The 13,082-nt window shown below is 44.9% G+C and overlaps 1 protein-coding gene across 1 annotated transcript in view; it reads right to left on the bottom strand.

Annotated features, from left to right (window-relative positions):
* Positions 1-13,082, bottom strand: part of ATP1B1 (ATPase Na+/K+ transporting subunit beta 1) — a 22,034-nt gene that overhangs the window by 6,030 nt on the left and 2,922 nt on the right. Inside the window, exons 2-4 of the mRNA XM_014522628.2 lie at positions 12,704-12,963; positions 9,561-9,689; positions 927-1,082 (exon numbers count right to left, since the gene is read on the bottom strand). Of these exons, the coding sequence (XP_014378114.1) occupies positions 927-1,082; positions 9,561-9,689; positions 12,704-12,963 (545 nt within the window). The remainder of the gene's footprint in view (positions 1-926; positions 1,083-9,560; positions 9,690-12,703; positions 12,964-13,082) is intronic.

Genomic DNA, 13,082 nt, shown 5'->3' with positions numbered 1-13,082 from the left:
GGAATGGGAGTGGGCATATGAGAAGCAGGAGCAGAGTGATTATACTTAAAAAAAACTAACCAAACAAACAAAAAACAACACCACCGCCTTTTAAATTCACTCTACAACTAAGTCCCAGCCATAGATCACACTTTGGCTGGATACAGAAGAGAATATATGCTGGCAAGTGTTCATTAAAGGGATGCTTTTTAATGCCAGCTATATTCACAAAGAGCCAGTCTCAAATCTGGTTACAGCCAAAACCCAGCTGTGTCACCTCTCTCAAGAAAGGAAAATGATCTGGTCACATCACTGTTTTAGTGAGGTTTTTTGGGTGACATGCTCTCACCTTCACTATGGGCCTGTTAGAGCATAGAAAGAAGGAGGAGGAAAGCTCTTAGCGGGAGCTAATGAACATCTAGAGGAAATGCTCTGAACAGTTTCCTATCAGACCACATAGACAAGGTGATGCAGTTCAACAAGTAACTGGACAGTATTTTAAGGGCATTTAGACACCATGATAGGGACATTGCCCTGACAACAGCTTTTAATCCCAGTATGAGTGCACAGCATAGGATTTCCAGCATTCTCCTGATTCTACTCCCTTTGGAGTCAGCAGCAGGTCTCCCACTGCCTTGGATGGAAAGCAAGTAAGGCCAAGACCAGGTGTGCCACCTATAAGCTTCTCAGTTTGGCACCGGTGCTCCACTCTCTCTGGCATGACCCTGGTCTTTCTGCTATGAGGACTACTACTGTAATGAGAAACTGAGTCCATTTCAGAGGCAAATGTTTATCATGCTATTAACGACTAGAGAAAGGATGCTGTTTAAGTATACAGCATCACCAGCAACTCATGACCAGCATTAGACAGATGGTTAAGAGGTGGAACAAGAGATCCTTCAGCAACAGGGAGACAATCAGAACTCCATATCTTCAAGGGCACTTACCACCGCAGTCCTCAAATGCAGCATTTCCCATTTGTTGTTCATCACTGTATGTAAGTAGGAATTTGTTGATGGCACTCACATACATCTCATAGCTTTTAGAATCAGAGGCAGAAAAGGAAATTTCTGTCTTTAATACTTGTGGGATCTGGGTCAATCCTAAGATAAGAGAGGAAAACAATATTAAATACACTCCAAAGTCACATGGGTTCAAGGCCACAATATGAATCTTGCATGAAGTAGGAATTATTTTTCTAGTTTCACACTTCAAGGTTTGCACACACAGCACCCTGAAGTTTCCTTATGTCTTTAGATTTGCAGTTAATGTACAAGACAACTCAACAGTCACTTCTGATAGTGGCCTAGAACACTTGATAACACCACACAGAGCAATGCTCGAGTCATAGCCACAGGATCCTTCTATAAACACCTGGAGGTGCAACCTGCCATGTGGTGGGAGTCCAAGGTGAGGGATGGGGCACACTGGGGAAACAATGTGGCATGCAGCCTGGGCAGAGCACAGAGGAGTCAGTGTGCTTAGGGGAGCATTGCAGACGTGCAGCAGGAGAATCCACGCTGCGCAGCCTGGTGGGAGGGGGAGAGGGCCTGTGGTCCACATGGATTCAGCTCCAGGCCTCCAAGAAGCTGGACAGCCCTGCCTTCATGAATTTGCGGCAAAGGGCTTTTGGAACATTTTATCCTAAGTGACCCACCAGGAAGCCCAAGTGCCACTGAATTTTAAAGGTCAATTAAGTGCTTTGGAATTTTTTTCCTCCCCTCGTTGCTAATTTTGTCCAGCAGATTGAATGCCTCATGTGGGCAGACTGAACGTTGCGAGATATGAAAGGACCCAGCCAGAGTCCACGAAGGAAGCCAAGGATATGGGAAGCAAAGCCTGAGACTTGATTGTGACTAGTGATTTGCGGGGAGGGAAATAACAACTTGAAATTAAGAGGGGCCCTTTTTCAGGCATTCAAAATACTCATAAGCCTTTTGAAAGTCTCAATTTCAGGGCCCAGAAACAAAAATGCAAGTATGGTTATTATAGTTGCCCTTAATGAGAAAATTTCTGTGCCAACAAGCAGAAAGGACAGGCTATCACATCTCTAGCAGTACCTGAAGCCACTACCAAACCCCAATAGTCTGCTTCTGCCCTGTAAGCAGGCTCTAAGGTCTGGAGCAAGAAGTTATGCACAATGTAGATTTTTGGTCACATTCTCCTGAAGGCTGACACAAGAGATGCAGAGCAAGGAGAAAGCTAACAGCAGCCAACATTCACACTCCCCTGGCATGATCCTCCTTCATGAATAGAGGGACATACATTACTACCCTCAAACTGCAGCAACCCTGACAGATCTTCTACTTTGACGTAAGTGCAAAGCTTTTTTCCCTTCCAGGCTTCACTAAAGATGGTGAAAGGAGGAAGGGGATACAACCCCTACCAGGGAACGCTCTCCAGAAGTCTAGGTTCATAAGCTTTAAGTGGCAGAACTTTCAGCCTGAGTCTTCCATGGAACTTGCCAAAAACGATTGCTTTGGTATAGTGTTCAAGTCACATAAGCTGTGTTCTAATCTCCTCCACGCTGTGTGGAAGTGTGCACACATGCACACACACACTGCCCCCCTTATCAGAACTTCAGCTTAATGTCCAGAATGAGCTCCCAAACCCCTGTGGTTGCTAATCCTTGCCTCCAATTGCCTCAGATCTGAGGTATTGAATCAAGCGAGTTAAGTGCAAATGCCATGCCTGGGGGAAAGTGACTAGTACTCACCCTTGGAGTCCAGAACTCTGGACTCCATATCTAGCTCTGTTCATTACACCAAAGGGGAGGACTGGAGGAGGGTAGGAAGGACACAGCTGCCTGTGGTGCAGAGGGAATTAGAGAGAAGTTGCCCATAGAGATGAAGGGAAAACAAGTCCCTTTGTTGTCATGACAAAACAGTCAACACTTGCTCTCACGCAAGGCTCAGGTCACATTTTAATTGAATGCCTCAAGGCACAACTAATGGGCTGGAGTTCAACATAACGGGAACTGGAGCTCATGCAAATTTTGTTGCTGCCTCTGTTGTATCCTGCACTGGATAGCGTCCAAGTCCTGTTCTAGTTGCCTCTCCTGTTCAGTTAGTCAGTGATCAGACAGGGATAGGGCGAAATGCTTCTTCCAGTGCAAACTAAACACAGCTCAGTGCCTGGCCTGAGCCCATGGGGGCTCATGGCTTTGGAAAACCTGGAGTCACTGGAGTACTTCTGCTTCAGCCCTCCTCAGCTGGCTCTGCCCCAGCCTTTGCCCTGCAGGTCAGAATTTGTAACCTAGGACAAAGATTTACATTGTGCCCCTATAGCAACATCCAGTAGACAAAGATAGTGAGGGGGGCAGTCCAGGCAGCAGCTTGTGGTTTCAAGTTTTATTCCAGGAAGCAGCTCTAGTCTTCTCTCAAATCTCTCTTCAGCATAAACTGTAATAAAAGCCAATCTGGCCAAGCTGAGACACAAGTTACCTTCTTTACTAGGACATTCTTACCCCCCACATTAAGAATTACTGTTTCAAGTATCTTTCCTAATACTCTCTTGCTTTTTAAGAACCGGTAGCTCTGCAAGAGTCACAAAAGACCTTATGGCTAAAAGTACTGTGTTCAGTTTTAATAAGTAGATTTAACCTTCATTCCCAAGTTTTCCTCATACTTAGAATCATAGGAATTTGGGGTTGGAAGGGACTTCAGGCAGTCCTCTAGTCCAATCCCCTGCTCAAAGATGAATGCTAACGAAGTTATTCAAAGGCACTTCCCTTCAGGCTATAGCTGGTAAAAATGCAGTTCAAATGTATGAAGTATGACAGAGCCTTCTTGTCTACTGCACAGCTTCTACACAAGTGTCTTAAAAAGTATGTGCTTAAAGTCACAAATCAAAGAAGACAGTTCAAGCTATCCATTTGGGGCATTTTTACACATGCTCCAGAGGTGGTTGGGAAGGGGCATTTTAATTAGAGTGGCTCCAAGAGCCACTCTAATTAAAGCATCCAGAGTGTCTCATGTATCAGCATCCTTTGCTTTAAAATGGCGGTGGGGGCACTTTATCTAAAGCTCAAATGAATTTTGGATAAAGCATCTCCACCGCCATTTTGAAGTACAGGGACACTGATATACGAGATGCAAAGGCTGACTGGAGTGTGGCATTTGCTGGAATTACAGCGTGTTGTAGCAGCCTCCCAGCTCATGTACAGGCATCCTTTGTTCAGGAAGTCAAAACCTCACATCAAACACCTCCCCCTTTACAGGCTGCTGTGTGCAGGACAAAAAAAAAAAAAAGAAAGAAAGAAAAAAAGAAAGTGCCAGTGTAACAAGGAGCAAAAGCAAAGCAAAGGCAAAAAAAAGAGAAGGTACCAATACCAGTGAATAAATTATACCAGCAAAAAAGAGTTAAAGGCCATTTTCATTCTAAAAAAATCAAGCCTTACACTGGTAAGGATTTGAAACAAAACATGTTCACATGAGAAAGAGTGGGGAAGGAAGGGGGAGGAAAAGGGGTGGGTGTTTCATGTCTTATAGGCAGTTCCCCAGGTATGAGATGGAGCAGCATAAGTCCCACATCCACAAGATATTTCTGGATCTGCCAGCAACTCCTCCGGTGCCTATGGCTCAAGTCACTCATGCCTCAATTTAGCAGAGCCCTTGAATTTAAGCATAGAGTTGCTTGTATACATAAATCAATAGGCCACAAGTAGGCAGTTAACAGCAGGCTTGCACTTAGCATGCTCTCATGACTTTGGGTCCAAGACTCCATTTTGCCTCACTTAGTCCTATTTCTCCAATACAAATAATGCCCTTCGCATCTCCATGGGGACACTGAAGAGCTACTTCATGTAAATTAAAGCCCTTCCCTCCTTACTGGCAGCACAGATTGGAATGAGGAAGCAGAAAAGCACTGAGGTCTCAACTGAGGCCTAAGCACTTTCCTCTTCTTTGTTTTCCAGCCTGCTAGGGCAGTTATACGCATGGTCTGGGAATGGTGGGACAGCGGGGTGTTAATTAGGGTGGCTCCACAAGCCTCTCTAATTCAAGTGCCTGGGAAGTCTCATGCATCAGTGCCCCCATGCTTAATGGCGGCAGGGGCTCCTTAACTAAAGTTCAAACGAGCTTTAGTTAAAAAAAAGTGCTCCCGTCACCATTTTTAAGCATGGGGATACTGATACACGAGACGCTGGAGTCTGAAGCGTGGTAATTACCATGCTCCAGCAACAGACTCAATTAATCGTGTCTGCTCCGATGCTCTGTAATTACAACGCATCAGAACAGCCTTGCTGCTCATGTATAGGTGCCCCTAGTTTCTGCCTGTTCCCCATCCAAAATAAATTCTTCAATGCTCTCATTGAGGAAGCAGCAGCCCAGCCCATGACCCAGCTCTGAAGAGCCACCATATAACAAAGTGGCACACTTACTGAAAATGGGAAGCCAAATACAGACAGGGCAAGGGGGACAGAGTACACCTCAAAAGGCTGACCTCTCCCCTATAAGAATACAGTAAAGTGAAAAGGAAACAGTCACTCCCATTCTCAGTGTTTACTGAACATAATGACCTGGGGCACTCGGAGCTTGCTATAAGGACAAAAGGATTAATAATGGTTAGAAACTGGCTGGCCAGTAAGCAAACCATTTCCTGATAAGCCTTCTTCAAAATGGAGACTTAGAACTGACAACAAATTCCAGTGGAGTTCCACCTCCATTAGTTTGTCTCCTTGGCTGTACAACCCAGCTCCTGTCAGAACTGTTTCACTAAAAATTAACAATGGAACAGAGTACCATAGTGCCAGAAAGTTGATGAAAACAGACTCTCCTCTGTGACTGGTGAGTAGGGTCTCAGAATTACGTACCAGTGGGTTACTTCATTATTAGGAGGCGATGTTAATATCATATAGGTGAATAGTGAACTCAAGTAATGAAAATAAATGATGAATAATTATTAGAAAAATTGTGATATAAAGAGCCTAACTCCTTTAAAAAAAGAAGGCATTTGGGGGTTTGGGTATCCAGGTCAGATCATTTGGACCTAAAAAGTATGTGTGTGTGTGTATTATTTAGATATAGATATAGATATAAGCTAATAGCTAAATGTTCAAGGGTTTAAGGATCCCATGTTAAGTAGGGATGAAGTAGTAGAGTCATGAGTCAACTTTGCAGTCACTCTCAGACAGGTACCAGCACCACCACTGAGGTCCTTAGAGTCCACTTCCTCCAGTGCAATGAAATCTACCTGCCTGGGCAACCAAAGCAACCTCTCTATCTAGCTTGGGCCTTGCACTGAAAGGCAGAAGAAGCAGGAGATGTTGCACCTCCTACAAAGAATCTTCCCTGGGATACGCATAGGCCCACCAGCTAGAGGGCACTGGCAGACCTCCATTTCATTCCAGCACTGCTATCTAAGCAAAATGAGCCAATTGGAGACTGGGCACCAGAACAAGCATTTCCATTATACCACTTCACATAGGCATGGCAAAAAACCATTTAACAAAGGGCAAGAAACACTTTTAAACCCTCTGAGGGTGAGAAAAATCTCCTCTCTGAGTCAGTGTCTCATCCCTTTCAACAGGCTGAGCATTCCTTTTTCCCTGCAAGCAGCCAGGTTGATAGTATCCAGAAATTCAAAGCAATAAAGCCCCAGCACAATAGATAATGATTTCTGCTATCTCAAACTGCAATGTTCCTACCTGTTACAACTATTAAATCCTCTCTCTGAATGCAATATATAGGAAGGGTTAAGCATACAATGCACATGGAATTCTAATAGGAAGTGGAGTTTGCTGCAGCTGAAATAAAGGGCAATAAAATGCTGATTACTCCTTCTTGGTCCCCCTAGACAATTAAGTCTCATGGAAAGGTACAGGACTTGAAACTGCCCTCCAGCAAGCGAGCATTCCTGTTGTGCTGCACTCAAGCAGTAATTAGCATATTAATTGCATTTCACTACAATAGTGGAGTTTTATGGCTTGAACCATTGTACCCATGTCAGTATCACCAAATAAATTGCAGCATGACTTCTGCAGCAGTCATGGAATTCAGATGTTTATAGTGTGTTTTCCTCCACAGATCTGAAAGTGCTCAACAGGAAGGTCAAGTTTAACTCCTTCCCCCTCTACCCTGCCCCCCCCCAATGTTACAGACACAAGGTTTAAGCAACTTGCCCAGGGGGGTATTATCCAGTTAGCACCAGAAACTTCAAGAAAATCAGGTTTCCTAGTCCTGCTCCCAATCTGGTGCCTTTAGCAGATACCTCCAGTCAATTTAAGCCACCGCCCTCAAGTCCTCAAAAACTGGACTTGCCATGTCCTTCACTGGACAATACTGATCTGTAATTTTTGTTGTCAGTGATCTAGAGTGATCCCATTCACTGGGGGGAGATGGGGGGGGGGGAAGGGAGAGAAAGACTCAAGCTGCACCATATAATAATATTGTTATTAATAATGTTTAGAAAAAAACCCAAACATTCTACTGATCTCCACTTCCTTCTTCTGGAATGGAGAGGGAGGGTCCCATTCCCCCACCCCCATCTTTGTGCTAAATCAAACCGGGTGTCCAGGCTGTTGAGCATTCATGACCAAATTACATCTATTTGGTGCCAGGTCAACTCACACTATGAGGAGGTGAAGGGTTCAGTGCTACCCTTTGTTTCTAGTCTAGCAAAGAGATGAGACAGCATCAGGTGGTAAGAACAGTCACCTACTCCTTGGCACACTGTAGGGTGCCCCCACTGTCTGTTGTCTGCATTGCAACTGCCAACTTGTTCCATGAGAAATCCCCCTAAGCCAGAAGGAGCCTGGTCGCACTGTAGAGTCTTTAGCACTAGGACACTGAGGAGGTTAATAATGCTTTGGATGTTGTGTGTGGTGGCATTTGCCTTGCTTTCTGAGTCTAAAATCTTCATGCCTGGGGAAAAACTCACATTTACAGAACAGCCCATTGTAATGCTTTCTAGTAGCTGTGTTTTGCCATGTTGGCGTCTATGGAGTCTGCATGCCTCTAGTCTGCAAAGAATTAATGCCTTCAGCCTTTCTTCAGTAGCCGTAACAGACTTAAGCTGCATCTTTAAAAAACAAAAAGTTGGAAGGTGTTTGTTTTCAAGGGACCCTTTGCACAACCATCTGATAACATCAAGGCAAGCCTAGTACCTGCTTTATAGTTTAAAGGTCTTAGGCAAAATTTCAACTCAAAATTAATCTGGAGTTAGAATTCAGAATAAATTATATCGAAAACACCAATAAGTATAAAATTTCAATAAGTTTTATTAAAAAATTTCAAGTTTCAATAAAATGTGACAGACTGATTTTTTTGGGAAGTGGTGAAGCTGCCATTCAAATTCCCTCCATCAAGTCAGGGGGTAGGTGTGGATGTGTGTGTGTGGCAGGGGGAGTGGGGGGGTTCTCTCTTTTTTGGGGGGATTCTCTCTTTTTTTAAAGGGTGTTCCTGCCATATTATAGGTGCATTAGTGCAGATGTCCAAGCCAAGCATGAAGTGGAGAGGGCACTGCCCTCAGTGCCTAGAATACAGCTATAAGTAGCGCTAAAATAATACAAAAATGAATCTTTCAATACTTGTTCCAGGTTTTATCCTTTATAACTGGATTATGGTGGGGATATTGGGGGAAGGGGGGGCAACATTTTTGCTTGAAGACAATATTATATTGTCTGGGTAACATTCCTTGTTTGGTTAGGACATGCTAGTCCGAGGCAAGTACTACATGTCCTATACCCCACACCATGCTGTAGGGTACTGAAACAGACTTGTCTGGCAACATGCCAGGAGCTTCCCAATTGTCACTTAAATACCAGTGTTATTAAAAGCTTCTGAACTGTTTACTGAGCAAGTGGAGACAGACAAACTGTTACCATTCCCCAGTGCTAGGCACTCTCAAGGTCATTTGTAACGTGGGAAAGCTGCAGTCGTGAGACTCCTACACACATACGTCACTGACTTTTTAGTAGGAATTAGACAGCGTAATAGTTGCTGGTTGGGACAAAAAGGGGAACAGGATGCATTGCCAAGTCATTCTGGATGCTCTTTCTCAAGACAAACTAGTCACAGACGTTACATATGTCACCATTTTTTCTTTAAACTGGTGCTGTATTTTTTCCAAGGGATACAGGCTGTACATTGGATACATGCTCCCTTCCCCCCCAGACTTCCCAGTTGCCTGCATGTCTAATTTAAACCCCAATATGTACAAGGGACTTTCTGTATCTCTGTAAATCAAGACCCTTGGAAAAGTAAAGCTCATACAACCCTATGAGGTTAGTATGCTTCCTCGAAATGTTATAAATGGGTTTAAAACAGGGCACCAAAGTGAAATGACTTCCCTGAGGGCATGTTTTAGGAATGTCCGAAGAAGACATTTTGTTTTAAGTGTGGTCACTTGTAATTTTCGCTGAAGGTCAACAAGAGACAAGGCTTTTAATGTAGGAGGCTGATGACATGACCATCAACTGTTTAAGGCACAGAAGGAATTTGTGGTAAGGCACCAGATCCCCTATAAAAGCCACATACTGCAGCAGTGGAATACAGGGCCACCCTCACCTTGCCAGTAAGTAGTTAAACTATTGTGCTTGAAAGGGATTGCACAATGTGTGTGTAAGCCTGCTCTCATATTACCTGGGGGCGCCACTCGATCCTGGTATTTGGGTTCGAATTCACTGATGGTGAGCAGCATGACTTGAATGGTCCCAATGAATATACCTGCCAGGCAGCCGTAGAAAATCAAGTAGAAGAGAAGAATCTTAACTGCAGGAGAGAACAGAAGGATTGTCAAGGCCTGAATGCAGTCACATGATTAGGCCAAAAAGCCAGCTTTTCCCACTTCTACAGGAAAGCCCCACACTACAAACATACATGGATCACAACATTGTCAGTGACACGCATGGGAGGGAATGGGGGGGGAATTAATCGCAATCAAATGACCTAACATTTTACAAACGAAGTAAAAGATTTCTCAGTTAAAAGCTATTTGAAGTCCGTTATTTGTTTTTCAGCCCCCTTTCTGGCTGACCCACTAGCAGTAGTCCCTGCTGACATGGGGCAAAACGAGAGCGAGTGTAGTGAAGGACACGTCCATTATGTGTGCCTGTCTCCTGGCAACGTGCCTCAAAGGAACTAAAGGAGCAAGCCGTCCAAATCCTACAGAATTCCACTGGGAGTTCTCCCCGTGTGAGCACCCTGACAGTCCCAGTCTCAAGGAGAGCTGACCCCAAAACTCTAGGTCAGTGGTTCTCAACCTCTTTAGACTCAAGGCACGCCTCATCAGACTTGAGGCGTCCCTGGAAAATGCCAGCTCTTAAGTTTCCACTTGTTTTTTGACTACAGAAATACAATAGAGCAATTCTTCTATTGCAAAGAAATCAGAAAGTCCATAGCAGGTCAGAATGTTTTTAATGCTGTGGATCCTGTTTGAAATCTCTGGGTTTAAATCTTGCAAATCATGTTTGCACACCTAACAGTAGTAACATGGGGTGGCACTCCACAGCACTCCTGAAAGGATTTCAAGGCATCTCAGATTGAGCTAGAGCTGTGATTCTCCATCTCAATGCCTACTAATCAAAAAGAGATTTTCTAGGAACAGGAGAAAAATAAAATAAATAAAAAAACAAATATATCAGACCTCATATTGGCTCCCCTAGATGCCCAAAAGCCACCAAGATTTACTGTGATCGGACAAATCCTGCCTACTTTAAGACTAGACTAGATTAAACGGTCAATTTCACAACAATGACTGATTAAGTAATTTTTGCTGTGAAGAAAAAAAAGGTCTGAACTCATCTTAGAAGAAACCAGAAAGCACCAAACACTACTGGGAATCTGGATATCAGTTACTAGTTTACAAAGATTATCTCAAGTGATTAACTGCACAGTAACATGCTGTACTAGGCATCACAAGTCAGCCCACAGGAAGGATAAGCCAGCCCCATGCCAAGCAGCTATATACTAATGAGGGGAACAGGACGGAGCAAAAGCAAAGAAATCTGTGCTAGAGATAACAGATGATCTGAGGGGGCAAAAAAGTCCTTTTGGACTTCAGAATGCACTAATCTGATTGCAACTCTAAAAAACAAAGGCTCATCTGCAGGCTTTGAAGTTAGAACAGAGGTTGCCAAGAGGGAAAAGAAAGCTCCTCCTCCCCATCATAAAACATGCTCAGCTGCCAAACTAGCACAACCACTACAAAAGAATTTGATTCTTGGCTTTATTAATTGTAAATCAATTAAAGTGACAGCACCAGGGACAGGGGACAGACAACCAGCAAGACCAGACTGACATGGTCATGGATCACACAGAAAATTATGTCCTGTTCCATCCCCCACCCACACCCACACACTTCTTCCTTGCTGCATGAGGAAGAAAAACTTGTGAATTCAACTGTGCAGCACTAAATCTCAGCACACCCAGGGTTACAAGGCACCCAGGGTTAAAAGGCATTAGGCAAGTGGCTGTGACATCAGAGACATTTGGAAACATTTTCCAGAGCAGGATCATAGGAGGTGCTCTTGTAATAAGCCAAACAAGAATGCTGCAGTGTCTGCTTGCCTGTGACTGTCTGTCCACCTCCGATTTTCCTTACATCAACAGGGCAGTGCTAGGAGGCAGAACATTTGACCAGTTTCTCCAAACAGGATGTTTGTCAAGACTCACACATCTACAATGTACACAGTGTCTACTGATCTATTGGAAGGTATCCAGCAAATCCAGCGACGGAGCTGAAGAACTCCCATAAGAAACAAGCACTTGCCAACAGGTTGGTTTTTAGCCCAGGGCTGGATTCATAGGGGATGCTCTTGTGCCATTGACTTCAATGGAATTGCACCAGTCAGCATCCGGCCCTTGGTATTTCAGTAGGGCACTATGTGGTAGGGAGCTTATCCTTTTTAAAAAAGGCACCTCAAGTTACATAAGTAGTAGATACATCTCCATACTCATACACCAATTCTCACTTCACACTGCCACACAGCATGAGCCAGTCATAACCCTGCTGCCTGCCCATTTTAGATCTGGCAACTCCGGATGTGGCATCCTCATTTGGTCAAATCAACAGGGGCTAGATTCAACATAGGCCAGCTGCAGTTGGCAGGCACCCTAATATTGGCTAAGAGGCTTTTACAATTTATGTACATGGCCTCATCGTATTTGTACCCATCTAATAAATATATAATGTAAACCTTTAGTCATCACTTCATGCTGGCCTAACTATTTCCTTATTCACGGCACTACAGGAGCCACTGGCTTTGCAGGCCGTGGTAAAATTCTCAGGTCCCTTTTCCATCATAGAAAAAAAAATGTAACTAAGAGGAACGGAAGCAACCACTAACAAAGCCATTCCCTTCTTAGGAGTCTACTATTAACAGGAAGACCCCAGGTTTGCTGGTGGGAACCCAGGAAAACAAGAAGAGAGCCCAAGGGCAGCATGCCCTTTCCCCAAGGACAAGCATGTCTACCCCCTCAGCTCCAAGATGCTGATGTGCTTGCTCCCTGTTTATTAAGGCAAGAGTGAGTGGGATGATCTCCATCCCGGCCTGATGCTAGGCCCCTCCTGCCTGCCCCCAGCCCTCTTTTGAGGGGGTAATGAGAGGAGTGGCATAATCAAGTAATACCTTCCAGTAACTTTCACCAGTGGAAGGTAGGTGGGCTATGGAGCCATTTAAGTAGCTATCATGTAGACGAGTCTGAGTATTCAGTGTTTCTTTTGACTGATCTGGAGCTGCCTGTGTCCCTTGGGCCAAAGCCAAAAGAGCGGAGACCTGGCTGACCTTGCGACTGGGGGAATCCAAGCAGCCGGAAGGAAGGAGACGGGGGAGGCCAGACGGAGTGATGGTGCCGGCGACCTTCAGACAGGGTGCCCCCGGTCAGCGCGGCGCAGACTGCAATGCACCTGCAGATGAGCCGGGGAGGCAGGTGCAGAACTGCACCAGGCGCCGGGGAGGCAGCGGGTGGAGGCGCACGTTTTTCTGCGCCTGGCAGCCTGGCTTCAAGTTCCAGCCAGTTGCTAGGAGACAGCTTCGAGGGGCTCCTTCATTCCCGAGCCCTTGTCCCCAGCCCGCGGCACGGGCTCCCTCCTCAGCCGGCTCAGGTGGCTCCTCCAGAAAGAGCGTGCGTGGAGGGGGGACAACCATTAAGTGGAGCGGCAGG

This window comes from Alligator sinensis, unplaced genomic scaffold (assembly GCF_000455745.1).
Source record: "Alligator sinensis unplaced genomic scaffold, ASM45574v1 scaffold327_1, whole genome shotgun sequence".
Classification (NCBI taxonomy): domain Eukaryota; kingdom Metazoa; phylum Chordata; order Crocodylia; family Alligatoridae; genus Alligator; species Alligator sinensis.
This window is presented reverse-complemented; position numbering and strand designations above follow the sequence as displayed.